General features: G+C 38.5%; 1 protein-coding gene across 6 annotated transcripts in view; it reads left to right on the top strand.

Moving 5' to 3' along the window:
• The window catches only part of XPNPEP3 (X-prolyl aminopeptidase 3), a 74,422-nt gene that overhangs the window by 14,859 nt on the left and 35,770 nt on the right, over positions 1 to 23,793 (top strand). For 4 of the 6 annotated variants that reach the window (XM_072742893.1, XM_072742896.1, XM_072742895.1 and 1 more), the window contains exons 2-5: positions 1,244 to 1,360; positions 2,252 to 2,399; positions 13,101 to 13,508; positions 16,248 to 16,450. In XM_072742893.1, the coding sequence (XP_072598994.1) occupies positions 13,157 to 13,508; positions 16,248 to 16,450 (555 nt within the window). In that variant the 5' untranslated portion in view covers positions 1,244 to 1,360; positions 2,252 to 2,399; positions 13,101 to 13,156. The remainder of the gene's footprint in view (positions 1 to 1,243; positions 1,361 to 2,251; positions 2,400 to 13,100; positions 13,509 to 16,247; positions 16,451 to 23,793) is intronic. The other 2 variants (XM_026017335.2, XM_026017336.2) reach the window with 1 other exon arrangement.

Raw genomic sequence — 23,793 nt, 5'->3', positions numbered from 1 at the left:
CAGAGACACAGGCAGAGGGAGAAGCAGGCTCCATGCACCGGGAGCCCGATGTGGGATTCGATCCCGGGTCTCCAGGATCGCGCCCTGGGCCAAAGGCAGGCGCCAAACCGCTGCGCCACCCAGGGATCCCAACATGGGGCTCTTAATTACAGCCTGGAGATTGAGTCGCATGTTCTACCAACAGCCAGTCAGATGTCCTTCGCTTGTCTAATTCTTTTCAGAGTAGACATCCTCAACTTCTGCAGTCCTACACCAACACCTTTTTGTGTTCCCCAGTGCTCTGTGTGCCTCTCTTTGTCTTTATACCCATCCTACAACATTTTATTAGTCTCTGTGCTCTCGAAAAGCCTTGTGAATGAATCCACCATGGCATTCACCATATAGTGTTATAATGTCATTTTGTCTTACCTCCACTAGACTGTATGTTCTTTAAAGGCCACAGGGATCCCTGGGTGGCGCAGCGGTTTAGCGCCTGCCTTTGGCCCAGGGCATAATCCTGGAGTCCTGGGATCAAATCCCACATCGGGCTACCTACATGGAGCCTGCTTTTCTCTCTGCCTGTGTCTCTGCCTCTCTCTCTCTCTCTCTCTCTCTCTCTGTGTGTGTGTGTCTCTCATGAATAAATAAAATAAAATCTAAAAAAAAAAAAAAAAAAAAGGCCACAGCAAATAGTCTTCATTCTTAGGTCTTTTTCTTGGATGTGTTCCAGTCACATGCTTAAATCTTGTTGAATGAATACTAATAATAGTGTTTGTTGCATGCCATCATTAAGCATTTTTCATACATTATTTAACCTAACTCTTAACATTTCCAGGTTTAAATGAGATAGCATGTGCATATTTTCTCCTACTTCACATATTGTCAATAAAAATGTTAGTTCTCTTTTTCTGAATTTTAGGACACAACTTCATACCATCTCTTAATATACCCTAACCCCTTCCTTGCTTTTGTTGTTGCCTTTCTTCTGTTCCCCTAGTTCCTTATTCATATCACAGTCATACTTTATGTGTATATACTTCTATTATACTGCAGTAGACTGAAGTTGCTAAGGGTAAAAATGATCTCATTTCCTTATTCCTAGGGCCCAACACAGGCACAGAGGAAGGGCCATATAAATTTTGAAGGAGGTACTAAAATGCACTTTTCTAAAGCATCCCAACTGCTGGAGATAGATAAATGTATATATACTCTGAGGACTTTCTAGATTACTGTTCCATTTCACTTTCTTTTATTTTTCCTTCAGGATGCATGTCATGTTCTCAGCGAAGGTTCTCCCTCCAGCCCATCCCAGAGAAGAGAATTCCAAACCGGTACTTAGGCCAGCCCAGCCCCTTTACACACCCACACCTCCTCAGACCAGGTAAACTCTTTTCACTATAATAACTATCCCTCTCTTTAGATGCTTTATTCTAAAATTTTTTGCAGTGATATAAAAAAATCTAGATCTGTGCTGCCCAGTACAGTAGCCACTAGCCACAAGTAGCTATTGTATAATTAGAATGTTGCTGATGCAACTCAGGAACTAAATGTTTTATTTTTATTTCAGTTAACTTAATTTTAAGCTTAGAAAGGTACATGTAGCTACTGATATTGTGTTGATGGCACTATGTTGGGCACAAATATGATAAGCCTCACAATTCAGAATTACCATTGAAAAGTATATATTTCCAAATATTTTAGAAGGAAAGTTACATTACTTACTAAGACATGGTTGCTATAACTGTATTCAGACAATTGATTCCTTGTGAACTGGTTTGTTAAAGACATTTTAGAAAACATGTTTTCTTGTGGCGCCTCGCTGGCTCAGTCAGTGGAGCATTAGACTCTTGATCTCAGGGTTGTGAGTTTGAGCCCCATGTTGGGCATGGAGCCGAAAGGAAGAAAGAGAGAGAGAGAGAGAAAGAAAAAAAAGAAAATATGTTTTTCTTGAGAGTATTAAATGCTCATTTCGTTTAACAAAAATATTGCTATACAGATTACATTAGATTTCCAGATTTGATTTTCACAGCTTTGAGAGGTGATAACAATGATAAAAAGGCTGTTAAGGGGTGAACTGCGGTGAATGAATACCACCCCAAAGATGTAGGTAGGGCAAAACCAAATTATTTGTAGAAAAAGCAGTCAGGTTTTCAAGGGAAATTAATTATTGCTTCTCCATAGGAAGTTAAATCTGTATTTACTATCTAAGCATATATACTAATAATCTAAATTACCTTTAGAAATATGTTGCTCTTTCACTATCTCCACTCAGTGAATGATACCAGTGTGTCTCTCAGTGAGGGCTTCCTTTCGCTGATTCTTCATCAGACTGGAATTTATGCTGGGAAATCGGCTGAGACTCAGGAAATGCAGCTCACCACTGAAACACACAAGAAATCAGAGTTTTTCAAAGCTGTAAGGTAAGCTTATTAGCAATCCAGTTAGTATTAAGTATTTCTCTAACCTGTCAACCTACCTATAGCTTCGTTTAAAAAAACAAAGTAGAATTGACATTAAGTTTTATCAGCTTTGAAAATTCTTGAATTCTCGTGGTGAGATAGTTTTACATGGTGAGCTGCATTTTCTAGGCCTTGAAACTAGTAATCGTATTGTCAAGATGATGGCTTCTATATCTAAACTCTTTGCTTTATGTGTTATGTGCATGATAACTGTATAAAAATCGTAAATGAATATACACATATACATGTTTATACATACATGTGTTATATTCATATCAGCTATGGAGGAAAGAGGTTATCTGTCTTAATTTTTACTCTTCTGGACATAGTATTTTATTTTATTTTATTTTATTTTTTATTTTTCATTCAAAGATTTTATTTATTTGTTCATGAGAGCCTCAGAGAGAGAGGCAGAGACACAGGCCGAGGGAGAAGCAGGCTCCATGCAGAGAGCCCAATGTGGGACTCGATCCCAGGACTCCAGGATCACGCCCTGAGCTGAAGACAGGTGCTCAACTGCTGAGCCACCCAGGCGTCCCTGGGCGTAGCATTTTAGGCATTGGGGTAAGAAGGGATAGAAATAGATGGAATTTTAAAACAGAATCATCAGTGTTAAAGAAGTCAGGTATACTGGCTTCTGGAGGCAAAAACTATATAAGTATCCAAAGTATTAACCATTTGTCTTTTTCCACATAGATAAGGAAGTGTTAAAATTATTATGGAGTGGAGAAAATGTGGAAAAAATAAAAGACATATAATATATATTTTTTAATTTATTTCACAGAGTCTGGAGTATAAAATTATATAATCTGTTACTTGGTTTGCTTCAAAAAGTTTCATGTTTATCATAGCAATTTTCCCAGTACTTAAAACTTTTGGGAAATACCTCAATCCTTTCTCTAATTATTGCACAGATCTATATATATATATTATAGAAAAATTAGACAATACAGGTAAAAATAATTTAAAAAAAAATTACTCGTAATCCCACCACTCATAGAAAACCACTTTTGAGATTTTGGTATATGTCTCCTTCTAGACTTATTTTTTATATAGACATGTATGTGTCTGTGTGTCTGTGTGCGTGTATTACACACATGGGTACACACACTGTATACCAGTGAATTATTCCTAAAAATAAACTCTTAGAAATGAAATTAATGAGTCAGCTCTTTCTGAATTTTGAGGATCTATTTCCTCTGGATTTCTGCTGGCCATATCTACCAAATTTCCTGAAGCAAGAGTAACCTGGAAAATATTCAGCAGAATGGCTCAGAGATAAGGGAATTCTGTTCTAGCTGTGCTACTACTGCTTGAGATGGAAATAAAAAAATCAGACTGACTTCCTCAAGATCTCCTAGTGATTTCTAAAACTTATTTCCTTAAAGAATTTATTTATTTATTTATTTATTTTTAAGTAATTTCTACGCCCAACATGAGGCTTGAACTCACAACCCAATATCAAGAGATGCTCTACTGCCTGAGCCAGCCAGGCACTCTCCATTTCTTTTTTTTTTTTTTAACATTGCCATCCCAGTGCTTAGTACTGTGTCTGTAGAGATAGAAAATGTCAGTTCATCCTCCTTGATCACTAATATGTCCACCACTTATCACCCAAGCAGGAAAAAATGATTCCATGCAGGAAGGCAAGTAGCATTCTGAACTATATAGTGTTACGAACTGTGAATTTACTTTTATAACATCTATGCAAAAAAGATAATTACATTGCTCCTGGACATTGCCATGGGAGTAGTGCTGTCATTAGCAGAGCAGCAAGGTGTTCAACTCACAAACATTGCAACTTATCAGGCAGTAGTAAGAATTACTGCCTAATGAAGCATTATTTCCAAGAATTTATATTTCTAACATGGTTACATTCCTGGACACAATTAGTTTTGGAATATGTGATATAGTTTGTGGTGTTTGTAGAGTTAGGCTTGTCAGAATGACTTGTCGGATATATGCAGAACCAGTTGTTTTTCTTCCAACTACAACAGTGAACAAATTGGGAAGTTTTCAGAATACAATTATATGGCCCGCAATTTGAGGGAATGCTTTTACCATTTACCTGTTTGTCTCTTATGATCAAATATAATGGCTGAGGCTATACAGTTAATGTCAAGTATAATATTTTAAATGATGAAAGATTGGTTCTAGAGTGGGTGCTAGATCATAATTTCTGAATCATCTTTCCTTAGAATTGTCAAAAACAATTAGGTATCCACCTTTCAGTCATAGCTGAGTTGTAGTTCTGCCTTGAGAAGCAGTGTATTTTTATTAAGTTTTGTTAAAATGGGGCAGCCCCGGTGGCTCAGCGGTTTAGCGCCTGCCTTCAGCCCAGGGCGTGATCCTGGAGACCCAGGATCGAGTCATCGAGTCCCACGTCAGGCTCCCTGCATGGAGCCTGCTTGTATCTCTGCCTCTCTCTCTCTCTCTCTCTCTCTCTCTCCCTCTCCCTCTCTCTCTGTAAGTGTGTGTGTGTGTGTGTGTGTGTGTGTCTGTCATGAATAAATAAATAAAATCTTAAAAAAAAAAGTTTTGTTAAAATGATTCACTTCAATATCTAAAAGATTAAGATTTATTTTGTTGGAGTAAGAATTTTATAGTATTAAAATGATTCAAATATATGTCCAAGAAATGACAGACATTCAAAGTGGTCTGAATCTGCCTACACCACAGGGGGAGCTTTTTCAAAATGTACATACATACCATGATCCTCTAGAGAAGGGGTTAGGCCATAGGTTTTTGAAGAGCTCCCTGGGTGCTTCTGATGCATACCACTTGCCTAATGGGTACTCATTCAGGTGGGTGCATGAGATGCCATCTAAAGCCAGATCTTTGGCCACAGGCCACGTTTTGAAGCAGAGTGTACCTTCTCCGTGCCTCTCTTACGTCCTCATACCCAAACTCTAGTTCTTAAATTCATTTATATCTTTAACATCACCACCATTGCGCATTTACAGAATTATGACTTTACATTTATGTAGCCATTTCAAGACTCTTTATAGGTTACACCTGATGAGCAGAATACTGGTATAAAAATGTTTTATATCCTAGAGCTTTTAAATTTAAGTTCAGGGTCAATATGCCTGGGTGGCTCAGTGGTTGAGCATCTGCGTTCTGCTCAGAGTATGATCCCGGATGCCCAGGATTGAGTCCCACATCAGGCTTCTTGCATGGAGCCTGCTTCTCTATGTCTACCTATGTCTCTCTACCTATGTCTATGTCTCTGCCTCTCTCTCTCTCTCTCTCTCTCTATGTCTCTCATGAATAAATAAGTAAAATCTTAAAAAAATAATAAACTAAAAAAAATACATTTAAGTTCAGGGTCTACTTTTTTTCATAGGTATTTCATCATGAAGTCTCCCTGTGTTTTTTGTTTTTTGAAGATTGATTGATTGAGGGACGCCTGGGTAGCTCAGTGGTTGAGCATCTGCCTTTGGCTTAAGACATGATCCTGGAGTTCCAGGATCGAGTCCCACATTGGGCTCCTGCCTGGAGCCTGCTTCTCCTTCCTCTGCCTGTGTTTCTCATGAATAAATAAATAAAATCTTTAAAAAAAAAAATTGATTGATTTGAAAGAGAGTGCACATGTGCAAGCAGGGGGAGGGGCAGAGGGAAAGAAACTTAAAGCAGACTTAGAGCTGAGTACAGAGTCCACCCGGGAGGGAGTCAGTCAATCCCACAACCCATAAGATCATGACCTGAGCTGAAACCAAGAGTTGGAGGCTTTACCAGCTGAGCCACCCAGGCACCCCTACCTATTTTTTAATTAATATATTTTCTTTTCTTATTTCCCCATATACCTATGTAATTTTTAAAATAATCTCATATTCTCATTGATTGTGCACTTTCCTCTTGTCTTCATTTTCTGAAGAAGATTCTAATGCAGAATAAAGACTGGAGTGTTTAGGTATATATACATTTACAGATGAATAAACCTATATATTTAACCTATATGTATGGTGTATGTTGATTATTCATTTCAAGGTACCATTATACTGATGATTAGCTTACAGAAATTCCATAAACTGCCATCTAGTAGAATTATGGTATATTTCTCTGTTTCTTAATGCTGAGGGAAAAAAATTTGAAGTATAATAATTTTCCTCTGGTTTAAATATTGGTACATTAAAATTAAATGACTTTTCTATTTCTCTTTAACCTTTGTGCATATTTCTCATTCATATTGAGAAATTCTCTGAAGTAAAAATTAGCAAGAATCTGCTCTAAACAAGAATCAGGAATCTTCTAAAGAATTGAATAATAGGGGCAGCCCTGGTGGTTTAGTAGTTTAGTACCGCCTTTAGCCTGGGGTGTGATCCTGGAGACCCGGGATCGAGTCCCACGTCAGGCTCCCTGCATGGGGCCTGCTTCTCCCTCTGCCTGTGTCTCTGTGTCTCTCATGAATAAATAAATAAAATCTTTAAAAAAAAAATTGAATAATAAAAAAACTTCTGAATCACTTAAGACTCATTCTAATTGTATCTAATATTTATATAGTAATTGCTGTTTTGAGTATCTTAACTTATCTAATCCTCCTGACAACTTTGAGAAGTTGCTATTATTATTTCCATTTGACAGATGAGAAAACTGAGTCATAAAGCAGTTTGGTAGCTCTCCCCCAAGTCACTCAGTAAGTTGTTGAACCAGGATTCCAACTCACAAAAGTCTGTGAGTCCATACTTAACCATAAAACACTTGTTCCAAAAATACTATCTGGAATATTTTTTTAAGGTTTTATTCATTCATTTATGAGAGACAAAACAGAGAGAGAGGCAGAGACACAGGCAGAAGGAGAAGCAGGCTCCTCACCAGGAGCCCAACGGGGGACTTGATCCCTAGACCCGGGTCATCACACTCTGAGCCAAAGGCAGATATTCAAATGCTGAGCCACCCAGGTGTCCCACTCTCCAGAAGGCTATTTTTGTTTTTGTCATAAGATTTTTTTTTAATTAATTTTTTAAATTAATTTATTTATTTATGATAGAGAGAGAGGCAGACACACAGGCCGAGGGAGAAGCAGGCCCCATGCCGGGAGCCCGACTCGGGACTCCATCCAGAGACTCCAGGATCCCGCCCTGGGCCAAAGGCAGGCGCCAAACCGCTGAGCCACCCAGGGATCCCCTTGTCATAAGATTTTTAATAAGAAATTCACTTGAGGGAAGTCTTGGTATAAAAGTATTACAAGTTTAGAGAGTCGTTTGCTTTTTTAAATGTGAAATTTACATATGAATTGCACAGATCTTAAATGCGCATTTCAGTGAGTTTTGACAAACATTAATGTCAGCATAACCCACACACCTCATTCAAGGTATAGAACATTTTCATCACCCCAGAAAATCTTCTCCCCTCCAGTCGGTCCCTGCCTCCATCCTAGCCATTGCTCCACTTGCTATCAACATGGATTGTTTTGCCTGGTCTTGGAATCGTGTACAGTATGTACCCTTTCTGTCAGACTTGTTTTGCCCAATATATGCAAATAAAATCTTTTGGAGTATTTTTTATTGTTTATTTGGTCATTTCATTTTTTCAGAGAGGTCTATGTTTTATTTATAAAGGAAACATTAATTTTTTTTACCCCCATTCTCCAGCTACACAGTAACAGATCAGTTTATAAACTACTTGAAGACGATAAAAACTACCTAATATCAAACAATTCATTTTAAGGACACTGGTTCAAAATCAGACCATGTTAAAATCCTTTTTTAAAAAAAATATTTTATTTATTCATAAAGAGACACAGAAAGAGGTGAGACATAGGCAGAGACAGAAGCAGGCTCCATGTGGGGAGCCCAAGGTGGGACTCCATCCTGGGACTCCAGGATCACGCCCTGCACCGAAGGCAGTCGCTCAACAGCTGAGCCACCTAGGCATCCCCCATGTTAAAATCCTAATCTAGTTATTTTTGGGAAATAATTGAAATACATACCTAGATTGTAGCTGAAACTTGCATCTTTCCGTCCATTTTCAGCCTTTATAAAACTTTCCTGTATGGGTTTTCTGCTTGGCTGATTAAATATGAAGACCATTTTTCTTATTCTCTTGAGAGGTCCAATCCTAAATGTCCTGGAAGAGCTTTTCCTCCTCGCTGTAGAGTCTCAGAATTGATTGTGAGACTTTGCTATCTGCAGAGTCCACGTTGTGACATGTAAGCATTTGATTGGTAAAAAGCTGGTTAGAATAGCCCCTCTGCCCTTAATTGTTTCCACATGATAAAATACTTTGTTCCTTACCGCATTACAATTTGATGAAGTTACCAGAATGTCTGTTCAGATATAGTTATATCACAAGAAATTCAGGCCAGATTGACCATTACAATGGTTGGTTTTATGATCAAAGCCCATAACAACTGCCAGGTTTACCTCTAGGGTTAAAGTTCATTGCTTTATAACACCTTTTTTATTTCCTCCTTCAAATGATAAGAAAAGATGTCTGTTTTCCTTGGATAATTTTTTGTCATGACCAAAGATTTCTTTGTTACTTTGAGATTTCAGAAGTTTAGAAGCATTTAGTTAATTAATGATCATTCCATAGTGTTGGTGATTCATAAGCTTGGGAAAATGTAGACAGTGTTTTATGTGTTTCTCATGTAATCATTTCTATGAAATTGGATTCAGGAGGGACAGGAATACCTTGAAGGCAGTAAAAGATAGTTTTCCAGTCATGTTTTGATATCCAAATAATTGTATCTTTTTACAGAAGTTACTTTCCAGTATATCTCTATATATGCTTTGTTATTAATGAGAGCAAGAGAGAACACATAGATTAAGGTCATTAAAATTCTGAATTTTATTTCTCGAAATTATAAAAAAATACAGAGGGACGCCTGGGTGGCTCAGTGCTTGAGCATCTGCCTTCAGCCCAGGGCGTAATCCTGGGGTTCCAGGATCAAGTCCCACATCAGGCTCCTTTCGGGGAGCCTGCTTCTCCCTCTGCCTATGTCTCTGCCTCTCTGTGTGTCTCTCATGAATAAATAAATAGAATCTTCTTTTAAAAATAAAATAAAATAATAAAAAAATAGTAAAAATAAAAAAATACAGAATAAATTGACTTTTAATTAAGTTTTATTACATGGACTGTAGCTGTGGAGAAACCAAAAGCAAAGCACAGGAAAGGGAGAAAGAAGACAAAAAGGACAGGTTGAATGATCCATCAATTATGACCACCCTCTGCTTTTATGAAAGAGTACTGTTTGGGTGCACTGGAAAAGTTCCAATGTTGAGTAACAGTGGCAGGCTTAACATGAATAATTATCAAGGAGATAAATAGTTAAGCTTTTCCTGGGCTCTGGTACAAAGTTCAGTATTCTGCCCATGAGCCCTAGAGGACTCTTAGCCAGCTCAATCTGGGAGAAAAAAGAAATGCTATGTAAGCTCTTCTAGAAGTGACTCTGTTGGCTTACTTACCTTTTATTTTTTACCAACTTTATCAACAAAACTGTAGATTTTTTTCTATTATAGATAATTAAAAGCTAATATTTTGTTGAATGCAAACAGAATTTGCTAAAGAGAGAAACTGTAAATAAAATAAAATAAAATAAAATAATAAAAAAATAAATTTAATTTAATTTAATTTAATTTAAAAAATGGCAGCCTGAGTGGCTCAGTGGTTTAGCGCCGCCTTCAGCCCAGGGCATGATCCTGGAGACCCGGGATCAAGTCTCATGTCAGGCTCCCTGCATGGAGTCTGCTTCTCTCTGCCTGTGTCTCTGCCTCTCTATTTCTCTCTGTGTCTCTCATGAATAAATAAATAAAATTTTGAAAAAAGAGAGAGAGAAACTATGCATAGGTAAAACAACTAGACTATTCTAAAGCAGTCATAAACTGGGTTAATAAAAACTCACAAGAGACACACAGAGAGGCAGAGACACAGGTAGAGGGAGAAGCAGGCTCCATGCAGGAAGCCCGACGTGGGACCCAATCCCGGAACTCCAGGATCACTCCCAGAGTCAAAGGCAGACACTCAACTGCTGAGCCACCCAGGCATCCCTAAATTGTACATTTAAATGGGTGGTTGTACAGTATGTAAATAATATCTCAAGCTCTCTTTTAAAAATTGATCAAAAAAATTGATCAGATAAATTAGAATTACCTGTTATAGAGCATTAAAATCTATTGGAGAAGGGTACCTAGGTGGCTCAGTAGGTTAAGTGTCTGCCTTTGGCTCAGGTCATGATCCTGGAGTCTTGGGGTTGAGCTCCACATCAATCAGGCTCCCTGCTCAGTGGAGAGTCAGCTTCTCCCTCTTCCTCTATTAACCCTTCCCTCTCTCCTGCTTTTTCTTGATCTCTCTTGCTCTCAATAAATAAAATCTTTTTTTTAATCTACTTAAGAATTTGAATTTCATCTAATGGACAACAAAGAACCATTGTGTAGGTTATGAGTATGGAATGGACTGCTCATGATTTCTCTCCTTTATCTTTTCTCTTTAGTTGGGATTTTAATTATGAGAGTATATACTCATTGAAACAAAATTCAAATAATATTTTAAAAACACCTTAAAAAGGGACACATGGATGGCTCAGTCGATTAAGCACCTGACTCTTGATTTCAGCTCAGGTCATGATCTCAGGGTTGTGAGATTTAGCTCTGCGTTGAGCTCTGCATTTGGGCTTTGTGCCGGGCATGGAGCCTGCTTAAGATTCTCTACCTCTGGGATCCCTGGGTGGCGCAGCGGTTTGGCGCCTGCCTTTGGCCCAGGGCGCGATCCTGGAGACCCGGGATCAAATCCCACATCAGGCTCCCGGTGCATGGAGCCTGCTTCTCCCTCCGCCTGTGTCTCTGCCTCTCTCTCTCTCTCTCTGTGACTATCATAAATAAATAAAAAAAATAAAAAAAAAAATTAAAAAAAAAAAAAAGATTCTCTACCTCTTCCTTTGCCCCCCCAACCCCCCAGCTGCTGCATGTTTTCTCTGAAGAAAGAGAAAGGGAGAAAGAAAGTTAAAAAGAAAATCTCATTCTTAATCCCCATAGATTACCACTATTTAAATTTGGGATTCTAAAAATAAATAAATAAAAATTAATAAAATTGGGATTCTTTTCCGATTCTTTTTTCTCCTTTTTTAGTTTTTAGCATAATGAGATCATATTATTCATCTTGTACTGTAACTTCTTCATATAGCCATATTTCATGGCTATCTTCCCATACTTACATGTGGAGACTGGCTACTACAGGGAATAATAATAGTAATCCACATCATGGAGTCAATGTAAAGATTAAATGAATTGATGCCTGTAAGTAATTAGAATAGTACCAGACACAGGAAAAGCATTCAGTAAGCATTAGGTGGTGTTTTGCTATTATTGCTAAATGTAGGCTGAGGGATACAGCTTTCATGAGTGATTGTTTTAATAGTTCTTTTGCTTTGCAACCGAAAGTGAAAGCACATGTAAATTCCATTTCAGAGGGAAAGCATTCACCCAGCCACCACTGGGCTAGCAATTAGGCAGTCTGCTGGGTACTAATATTAAGAACTAAATATAACACTTCATAACAGGTTCCTAACCACCCACCTGTTGTGGGTGGGCTTAAGGAAATCAGACACTCTTGAAATGTATGTCAAAAGTTTGTGTGTGCCTCTATGCAGTTTAGTAAACAATCCATAGCTTTTATTCTTTTTAAAGATTTACTTATTTTAGAGAGTGTGTGCTCACCCAAGCAAGGGAGGGGCAGAAGGAGAGGTAGAGAAGCAGACTCCTGCTGAGCACCAAGCCCCATGACCCTAAGATCTTGACTTGAGCCCAAATCAAGAGTCAGAAGCTTAACCAACTGAGCCACCCAGGTGCCCTTGAATCCATAGCTTGTAAAGATTCTCTAGGTGATCTTCGTTCCTTAAGAACCACTTGCTTTGGGGCACCTGGGTGGCTCCGTTGGTTAAACATTTGCCTTCTACTCAAGTCATGATCCCAGGATCTTCAGATCCAGCCCCAGGTCAGGCTCCCCGCTCAGCAGGGAGTCTGCTTCTCCCGCTGCTGCCTCTGTCACTCCCCCTGCTTGTGTTCCATCACTCACTCTTCTCTCTTTCAAATAAATAAAATCCTATCTTTTTTTAAAAGATAGAAAAGTATTATTATGCACTGGAAATTCAGAAGGAGATTTTAGCTCTTGAAATTGGGGGAAACTTTTTGACCTTAAACTATTGAAAACTTTACATCATTTAACAAGTATTTATCAAATGCCCACAATATTCCAGTTGTTATTCTAGGCTCTGGGAATAAAACATTGAACAAACAGACAAAAATCTATGTCCTCATGGAGCTTACATGCTTTTGGGAAAGTCACACACAGATAATATGATCCTTCTCCTCACCTTTTATGTTTATACCTCAGGTCAACCTTAATTATATGCCTAACAATGCCTTCCACATAATAATGTTCAATAAATATTTGATTGAATGAGTAAAAGAATGAATGAGCTCCTAAAGGATCATGATCTTGGTTTTCCAGCAGGACCACATTTTAACTATCATTTCTTCCAAAATTTTTATAGTGGAATAGAAAATTTGAAACCTGGGTCATCTCCATACTTCCCCATGTGCTGAAGAGATTTGTCATAAATTGAAGAAATGAACTTGGGTGTCTCTGTTTAATAATAACCTACCTTTAAAGTACTTTGGCACTGTATAAATGCAAAGCATCACTGTTATTTGTCATTTCTAGGAGAGGTGACGCCAGGACTATCTCAAGTGGAATATGCACTTCGCAGGCACAAACTAATGTCTCTGATCCACAAGGAAACACAAGACCAGAGTGGGACAGACCAAACAGTGGTTCTGCTGTCCAACCCTACATATTACATGAGCAATGATATCCCCTATACTTTCCACCAAGACAACAATTTTTTGTACCTGTGTGGATTCCAGGAGCCTGATAGCATCCTGGTCCTTCAAAGCCTCCCTGGCAAGCAATTACCAGCACATAAGGCCATGCTTTTTGTGCCTCGGAGAGATCCTAGTCGAGAACTTTGGGATGGCCCACGATCTGGCACTGATGGAGCAATAGCTTTAACGGGAGTAGACGAAGCCTATACACTGGAAGAATTTCAACATCTCGTACCAAAACTGAAAGGTAACAAATGGGAACAGAAGTCAAATCACAAGACAGATTTGGAATTAGCCCTTCCTTGCCTATGTAGACAAAGTTCTTAATTTTCTAAAATGATTAGCTCATAGTTCCTTGAGCACCATGAAAGGAACATAAATCTTTTCCACAAGACTAAGATTTAATATTCAATTGCCAAGTCTTTGTTAAATTATTCATTCATAGAGACTGTTAACCCTCCTAGTTTGAAATCCCAGAAAAAGAATTTCTTCTTAATGTGGAGGATGAGCATGGGTCACTCTTCAAGATTACTGATCAGTCCATTGACTGCTTATATTACCACTGCTTATATTACTTCTGCCAACTCTTCAAAAAGAAGCACTGTTCTCAAAGAATGATTGATGCATCACCAGTGTCAAAATTACCTGGTGACACATATTAGAATTACAAATGTATAATAGATATTGGAAATGTAAAATCTTAGGCCCCCACTCCATACCTACTAGATCAGAATCTGACTTTTAATAGGATTCTCAGGTGGTTCATATAGTACACAGTTGAGTCCATGCCCCTCAAAAGAGTCACTTTCTCTACTTTTATTCTGTTAAAATTATAATCATAATTATGGGATTCCTTTTCTGGAACTTTGCAGAACCTACACTATGTTATAAATTATCTTTAGTGATTCTTGTAAATCTACAGCTCTTGAAAGCAATTTATTTTTTGAAGCGTCCAAAAGTCACTTAAGTTTGGTAAATAAGATAGATGATCAAGTTGGAAAGTACTAATTTTAGACAAAATAGCATATGGTTATAAAATTATAGTGTGATTTTCTTATATGGTTTATAAACTATTTCTCAAGTCAGTTTCTAAAAGAGAATTCCAAAATTATTTCCAGTGATCATGGGATTTATTGGACTTGTTTCCTGCAAAGACTGCTTTGCAAGAAAATACTTACTTGAATATGAAGTTCCAGTATATTTGAATGGTTTTCATTGCTTTATGCAAGTATTTTCTATTTTACAGAGATAATTATCTCAGCTAAATTAGTGGAACTTTTTTTTATAACTTCAAAGTCTTCATAAATGTAGGAGACAGAATCATTTTCCTTTTTAGCTTTTTGATTTTTTGAATTAGTTGCTAGCTGTCCTATTCGACAGTGTAAATTTCATCAACTCAGTATTGTTAAATGAAACCTTACCCCGGGGGATCCCTGGGTGGCGCAGCGGTTTGGCGCCTGCCTTTGGCCCAGGGCGCGATCCTGGAGACCCGGGACCCGGGATTGAATCCCACGTCGGGCTCCGGGTGCATGGAGCCTGCTCCTCCATCTGCCTGTGTCTCTGCCTCTCTCTCTCTCTCTGTGACTATCATAAATAAATAAAAATTAAAAAAAAAAAGAGAGAAAGAAACCTTACCCCGAATTTATATCTCAAAAGACTTCTAATTCACCATTCTTAATGTTACTAGTTACTAGATAAAAGTAGCAGGCAAAGGAAAAGATTCATGAAGTCATATTTATTTAAATAAGTTTAAAAACCCAAAAAAGTAGGGATATGATTTCATACACTGAGAACAGGTAGTAGAGGTGGTTTCACTGTTTTAAAAGTACAATTAAATTTCTGTTAAAAATAAGATTAATGTTTGATTGTAATATACATTTAAAACTGTTTATTTTAAAATGAAAATATTTAAGAGGTTGTATCACTAATATATAGCCAATCAAAATTTGTAAGACTTTTCCCCTCTTCTGTCCCAAATACTTTGTTTTTTTGGGTTTTTTTAAAGATTTTATTTATTCATTCATGAGAGACACCCAGAGAGAGGCAGAAGGAGAAACAGGCTCCATGCAAGGAGCCCGATGCGGGACTTGATACTGGACTCCAGGATCACACCCTGGGCCAAAGGCAGGCGCTAAAACACTGAGCCACCCAGGTGTCCCTGTCCCAAATACTTTGTATAAAACATAACAACCCCTTAGACTTCAGTTGTTGGGAAGGTTGCTTATAGGCCATGTCAGGAAAAAAGAAAGGGATGAATGGAAACCAGCTGTAAGTGGGAACATCTTTGTCATGAGCCTTCACATAAGTGTTATATATCAGGCACATATAGACCAGTTCCTTGGGTCTCTAGATTTAAAAGGAGAACTGTAGTTGTCTAATGAGAATATATAGCAGATGGGAAAGGAAAAGGGTTCCCGTTAAGTGTGGGTTAGCACACACTATCCACTAGAGTGTTTCCATAGCCATGAAGAGTTCTCCTAAATGAGATGAAAGTCTCTTTTCACTAACACAGATTGGGAAGAAAGGGAATACTTTTAACCAGGAGGTCATGATCTCAGTACTTTTTTCTGTCCTCCTGTGTTCATTTATTCAACAATCCCTCTAGTTCAGTTATGATGTGGAGTTCTTTAATACTTAACAAATGATGAATGAGATCTAAGCTGGAGAAAAAGCTTTAGTCCCATCATCTACCATCTTTATAAGGAACACTGAAAAAAAAAAAAAAAAAAAAAGGAACACTGAAGTTTGGGGTCAGAAAAGCTGTATATTCGGTGTCAGAATATATTGCCATTTGCAGGGAGTAGCCTTTCCAGTGATACATGATCAAACCCTTCAGTTGCTTCAATCCTGAGAGAGTTTTTGTTCAACCCTCCAGAGTTCTATGCCACAGGTTTTATAGTTTTGACTCTTGCTCAAGTCATTATGACAGTTGGCATTTCTTGTTTTTGTTTTATTTTAAATTTATTTTTTTGCTGCTCATTTTAAGATGAGACAAATATGGTCTGGTATGACTGGATGAGACCCTCTCATGCACAGCTTCACTCTGACTACATGCAGCAGCTGACTGAGGTCAAAGCCAGGAGCAAGAATAAAGTTCGGGCTGTCCAGCAGCTGATACAGCGTCTCCGGCTGATTAAATCTCCTGCAGAAATTGAGCGAATGCAGATTGCTGGGAAACTAACATCACAGGTATGGTTCCTACCAAAAAAGTATTTTCCAAATTAAAAAACTGAAGTTCTTAGGGTTCGGTGGGCCCCTTAATGTCCTAGGAGATGAGCATCCACCTTCTCTTTTTCTGTTTGGTGAACACGTCTAGAGACTTGGTCAGTACCTTGCAAGGCAAGATAAATCTGCCTTCTTGAATCTTTCACCCATGGTTTTAGTTGTCTCTCCTTGGAACAACATAAATTAATTCATTGTATTTTCCTTATGATAACTAAAATCATGGCAGCTAAACACAGTTAGATTTCTAAAGAAGACTCTGGACCCAAAACGATAGGGCTTACAAAGCTTAATTTATTCTAGGAAACAGATACAGTACAGCAACAGCTTTAAAGGAAGAATATCTTTCACTGTCAAAGGCTGTCTCACAGAAAGGGTCCAGAGAAGCCAGGTTCAGGCCCTTGTCCTCCCTCAGTAAGGGTGGCAGGATGAATTTTCTCTCATGGATAAGGAGCACAGATAGATGTACGCACAGAATGCCTTGGAGCCAGGGAACCCAAAACGAAATCTCAGCTAGGAATTTTGCCTATTTGGTCATATTGGCATATTCCTGCTGTACAATAGCAAAGCCCTTCAGAGAACTCACAGTGAGACAAGTACAAACCATTAATCTCATAAGACTAATTTGCCATTTTTAGCCATTTTTAAGTATGCAGTTCATTGGCATTAAATACATTGTTATCAATCACCACCACTGTATATCTCCAGAACTTTCTCATGGTCTCCTGTTGAAACTGTACCCATGGCACACCTGGATGGCTCAGTGTTTAAGCATCTATCTTCTGCTCAGAGTGTGATCCGGGGATCAACTCCTACATCAGGCCCCCTGCGGGGAGCCTGCTTCTCCCTCTGCCTCTCTCTCTGTGTCTCTCATGAATAAATAAATAAAATCTTAAAAAAACAACAACAAAACTATTGTATACAAAACTATTGTACACAAAACTATTGTATACAAACTATTTTGTATATAAAACTATTTTGTATATTGCACATTAGACAATGACTTCCCATTTCGCCTTCCCTCTAACCCCTGGTGACCACCATTTTATTTTCTGTCTCTATAATTTGACTATTTTTTTTTTAAGATTTTATTTATTCATGAGAGACATAGAGAGGGAGAGGCAGAGACATAGGCAGAGGGAGAAGTAGGCTCCCCCACAGAGAGCCCAATGCAGGACTCGATCCCTGAACCCCAGGATCACAACCTGAGCCGAAGGCAGACGCTCAAACTGCTGAGCCCACCCGGGTGCTCCTAATTTGACTACTTTAGGCACCTCATATAAGTATAGTCATACAGTATATTTTCCTTTATTTCTGATTTGTTTCATCAAGCAAAATGTCTCCAGGATTCAATATGCTGTGATATATATCAGAATTTCCTTTCTTTTTAAGGCTGAATAATATGCCATTTTCTGTATATGCATCATTTTATTTATCTGTTCAAGTGTTGACAGGACATTTGGGTTGTTCCTATGGTTTTGATTTGCACTTTCCTAATGGTTAGTGATGTTGAGCATCTTTTCATGTGTTTATTGCCCTCACAACATCTTTAATGAGTATGTTTCATGCTGTGCCTTGACCAAAGTCAGTGCCATGCAAAAATTCAGCAAAACAGCTCAAGCTAATTTCAGGAATTAACCCTCACAGAGCAGTCCACTCGCATAACCCACTGTCCACTCTTTTTTCTAATAAAACTGTAATCCCTAGTGTGATATCTTTACTTGCCTTACAATATCTCATAATCAGATAGATAATCAAAATCCATATGCAGAATCCAAACATTTACAGTATCCAATGTGGGGTTGGTATGCATTTAAACAGGTAGCTGAACCACCCATTTATACTTTCCCATGTTTTTGTAACTGTATAATACTTATGCTTCTTGGATCTTTAAGTGTCCATTCTTTATGGTATATATCTACTAAATTATTAATCTATCGTTAATCATCTCTAAATACTTCTCAGACTAGTTTGTCTCCAAAGGGATAATGTCCTGAGATAGCTTTAATTCAGTCTCCCTCTGTATTTGATCATTAATATCAGTATTATCCTCAGTTTTTTAGTATCTACAATATTAATTTTACTTATGCCTCCATGTTATACCATATAGCAGTATTATTGTAGTTACAGTATAAATCATGGTGTAGGTGCACCTTCGTGGCTCAGGTGGTTAAGCATCTGCCTCTTGGTTTCAGATCAGGTCATGATCTCGGGGTGTGAGATTGAGCTCCATTCCAGAACTATTTAAGGTTATCTCCCTTTCCCTCTGCCCCTTCTGCTCCACATTCATGCATGCATGCACGTGCTCTCTCTCTCTTCCTCTCTCTTTCTCAAAAAAAATCATGGCGTAATTATTTTTTTTAAAGAATTTATTGGAAAAAAAAAGAATTTATTGGGACACCTGAGTGGCTCAGTGGTTGAGCATCTATCTGCCTTTGGCTCAGGTTTTGATCCTAGAGTCCCAGAATCGAGTCCCACATCAGGCTCCCTATAGGGGAGCCTGCTTCTCCCTCTGCCTATGTCTCTGCCTCTCTCTCTGTTTCTCTCATGAATAAATAAATAAAATCTTTGTTTAAAAAAAAATTTATTAGAGAGAGAGCATGTGCACAAGCAGGGGAAGGGGCAGAGGGAGAGAGAGGAGACTCTCAGCTGAATGGAGCCCAACACCAGACTCAATTCCAGGACCCCAAGATCACAACTTTATCCAAAGTCAGATGCTCAGCTGACTGAGCCACTCAAGTGCCCCTGCAATCTTATCTTTTCTTAAATACAATGTATTATTTCTCATAGGAATATAGATGAGAGGCCATATCTCTGTTTTTTCAGGATTTAAAACATCTTGAGAACATAACTAAATTCCTTCTCTAAGGTTACATGGTTTGACAGATACTAGTTTCCAGTAAGAAGAAACCTGCAGCAGAACCCATTAATCTACTACAGGAAGCACTCTAGTCCTGTTTAAAATCTGTCCAGTACAGGGGTGTGATCTCACAACCCTGATATCATGATCTGAGCTAAAATCAGGAGTTGGATGCTTAATCAACTGAGCCACCCAGGCACGCCCTTATTAGGTCTTTTCTAGCAGTATGTCTTTACTCATTAAAAACAAATATGCCTGGGTAACAGTCTGTTGAGTATCTGACTCTTGGTTTACGCTAGGATCCTGATCTCATGGGTTGTTGGATCAAACTGTGTCCTCAGCAGGGAGTCTGCTTGAGCAATTCTCTCCCTCTGCACCCTTCCCATGCCCCACCCTCTGCGAGCATGAGCACTCTTTCTCTCCCTCAAATAAGTAAATCTTTAAAAAAACAACAACAATAAATCTGCCTGCCCAAATACTCCTAAGCAGCAACTAATTCCACTAAAGCTCTTATTTCATATGGGCCAACAGCAGAAATGTCACTGATTACTAACTGCTTTTCTTCAATTAGGAAGTACATTTGGTACTTCAAAAGTGTTAATTCCCCAGGCTTAGATCACATGAGTAGTAGTCACTCCTACATAGACTTTGGTTTGAGTGCTTTGTAGCACTTCCCATAACCAAATAAATTTCAGAATTCTCAGGAATGTGGGCCCACCAAGTTGTACCTAGATCTTATCCTATATCAGTGATCCAAGTGTCCAGTTGTTCCTCCTCCTCATGCCTTTTCACCCACAAAAACAGGGCAAATTGCTATTTTTACATATATAATAGTAATTTGACAGAAGGGATATGCGGTAGATAATATTCTACCATCATATTGTGAACCTTTTTAAAAATCTATTTGTTTATTTATTTTTTAAAGATTTATTTTATTCATGAGAGACACAGAGATATAGGTAGAGGGAGAAGCAGGCTCTCCATGGGGAGCCCGATGTGGAACTTGATCCTGGGACTCCGGGATCATGCTCTGAGCTGGAGGCAAGTGCTCAACCACTGAGCCACCTAGGTGTCCCTGTTTGTTTATTTATTGAAGGATTTTATTTATTTGAGAGCATGAGCAAGGAGGAAGGAGCCAAGGTAGACAAAGAAACTGACTCCATGCTGAGCAGGGAGTCCCACATGGGGCTCCATCCCAGGACCTTGGGATCATGACCTGAGCCAAAGTCAGCCACTTAACCCACTGAGCCACCCAGGCACCCCTCTGGTACTTTTTAAAACCATCATCGTGATTAACAGTGTATGATGTTAATTTAGATTTTTAGTCAATGTTTTTCAAATTCAAACTGCTAAACCATTTTCCACAAGTAGCTCCTCCATAATAGATCCATCCTGTGAAATGCGAATCAAAAAGCACTAACATTTTTGCATATAATCATAGAGCTCCCATTTCTTCATCCATTTGGAGGACATAGGTCACTCTGGGAAGTGTATTAATTAGGTTAACTATTGTTCAGCTCTCTTTTTGGCTCTTCAAGAAAGGAGACTTTATCAGAGTCCTTTGCTCCAGTGGGCTTCTGAGTCAAAGCTAAAAAAAAAAAAAATTCTTTTGCTGTAAGCATCTCTTTAGGCACCAAAATTATGGTAGATTTTCCCTCTTGTGGTACTCATTTATTGGCTCCCTCCCCCTCAGCAACAGTCTGGCCTTTATTCCTTCTTTCATCACTAATTTTAACCCACACCTTTGCCCCTACAGTAGAATTTTCTGGTTAGTCCTTTGCCAATAATAGGGGGATAGATTGCATATGTACAGAAAAATGGGACTGTACTGTTGGCAACCAAGGTAATTTTTATTTGAGCTTTAGTGGGACCAGTGGTCTCTGTCATTGTTTAGTGCATTGCTGCCTGGCTTGAGTTCCTCCATGTCCATTCATTTCATGGACCTTCATTGCCATTTCAAGAGAACGAATTAGGCTGTTAATGTATTTATTCCAATTACCTTCAAACCTTGGCATTGAATTTCTTTGGTAAGCATCATTATGACTTGCCTTGTTTTGTCCTCAGAATTTCCATAGAGATTTCCAAAGAGCAGTGGCCCCACAAGTGGAGATCTTTTACCATCCAGTTCTTTATGGCCCACTTGTTAGACCGATTGCAAGGCAGTTGGCAGCAGCCTAGGATGAGTATTTACCTAAATAGCAAGGCTTCTATTTGTATCTAGTTCTATCACAGGTAAGAATATAATATAATTCAGCTCAGTGGACCAACTTGTTATTATTACCTTCTTCCATGAGGATTTTACTTTCTGCTGGACTCAGAGCACCTCTTTTCCATACAGAATGACTCTTAATTCTGAAACTTCTGTAAACCAGACCAATTGCCTGGCATCCATGGGGCAGTTGGTCGAAAGAAGAGTCTCAAAGAAAAAAGACTCATAAAAAAAAAAAAAAAAAAAAAAAGACTCATAAATATGAGTCTATCCCATCTGCTAGTAGTATGCTTTATATAGTGCATTTCCATTTTATGATGAAACCTCTTTGGACATTGCCCTTCTTACTGGAATGTTTTTCTGACATCAGCAATGATATGATGTATTTCAGGACTTAATTTGCTCTTATAAGTCTTTTAGGTATTAGGGCTAGCTCAGTAAATGCCCCAAAATAAATCAGCAATTGTCTTTCAAAAGACATAGAGTGGAAAATAGCATCTAATAATATCTTAGCCCCAAAGCCCAGAGGTCACCTTGGGGTAGAGATTATGGCTTTTTTGGAAATTCCAGTAGGTATTAGCAGTGGCTGACACTTTATAATATTATTTCAGCATTAGGATCATATGGTCCTAACATGATAGCTTAAGCCATAGCCTTTTGCAGTTCTAAGAAATTTTTTTTGTTAAGGCCCCTATAATAAGGGCCAAATAAGGCCTTTTCCATTGTGATTTTATAAATTGGAGTCAAGAACATCCCTAAATGAAGTATAGTTTTCCTAAAAGTCAAATATGTAGAGTAGGTATTGTTCAACCTCTTTAATCTGAGGGCCAGGGAGTGATAACAATTTATTCCTAGTGGTCTGTAATATGTCTTAGATTGCTCCAACCCATGTAATCTCTCCAAATTCCATAGTCTGTGTGGAGCCCTGGATTTCTAGCAAGGTTAGTCAGTCATCCACAATCAGTCATAGGACTTATGACCTTAGTAAAGTCGCTTTTAACTTGATTTACAATTTCAGATAAAAATAATCTTGGGGCACCTGGGTGGCTCAGTCAGTTAAGCATCTGACTCTTAGTCTCAACTCAGGACTTGATCTCCTGGTTGTGAGTTTAAGCTCTGCACTGGGCTCCATGCTGGGCTTGGAGCCTACTTTAAAAAAGAAAAGAAAATAATAATACCATCAATATATTATATTGTCCAACTATATTAGATCCCAGTCTTGCCTTATCAGATTGTGACAATATTCAGAAGAGTTTTCATATTTTTGAAGTAATATTATATATTGGAAACCATTCCACGTGAATGCAAATTGTTATAGACTCTCACTGGTGATTGATAACTAGAAAATTGCATTAGCTGGATCAATAGAAAATACCAATCACCTTTAGCTTGTATGTGTTGGATAGTGTGGACTGTACTAGAGACAGCTGAGGGGCAGCCCAAGTGGCTTAGCGGTTTAATGCCACCTTCAGCCCAGGGCCTGATCCTGGAGACCTGGGATCGAGTCCCACGTCAGGCTCCCTGCATGGAGCCTGCTTCTCCCTCTGCCTTTGTGAGGCTGTGTGTGTGTGTGTGTGTGTGTGTGTGTGTGTGTCTCATGAATAAATAAATTAAAAAAGAAAGAAAAAAAGAAAGAAAACTTCACCTTAAAAAAAAAAAGAAAAGAAAACTAGAGACAGCTGAGGCTCTTCCGGGTATAGTTTTATTGAGCCCCCTATAGTCTACGGTTAGTGACCTGATTCATCAGCTTTCCTTGTTGGCCACACTGGCCTATTGCAGTGAGTTTATGGACACTAAAATACTTGTATCTGACGTTTCCTCATTTAGGATAGTGATTTCTTACTGCCTTCCAGATATCCAATAATGTTTCCAATTTATGGTCTCAGGTTAATTCTAAAGGCTCCCACCTTGCATGTCCGATGAGTACTAGATGAAGGGAGGATCCAAGCTACTCCTTTTTTTTATCACCTAGTAGGGGGAAGAATTTTTATTCAAACATTATATTCATATCAACTATACATTCAGGTAAGGGAGACATTACAGCATCTTTTTTTTATCATACATGCCAACTTTTCTTTTTAAGATCTTATTTATTTATTTATTTATTTATTTATTTAAGAGCACAAGCGGCGGGGGGGAGAGGGAGCCCGACAGGGGGCTCAATTCCAGAACCCCAGAATCATGACCTGAACCAAAGGCAGACACTTAACCGACTGAGCCACCCAGGCACCCCTTTCATTC

The sequence above is a fragment of the Vulpes vulpes genome, chromosome 16, assembly GCF_048418805.1.
Source record: "Vulpes vulpes isolate BD-2025 chromosome 16, VulVul3, whole genome shotgun sequence".
Classification (NCBI taxonomy): domain Eukaryota; kingdom Metazoa; phylum Chordata; class Mammalia; order Carnivora; family Canidae; genus Vulpes; species Vulpes vulpes.
This window is presented reverse-complemented; position numbering and strand designations above follow the sequence as displayed.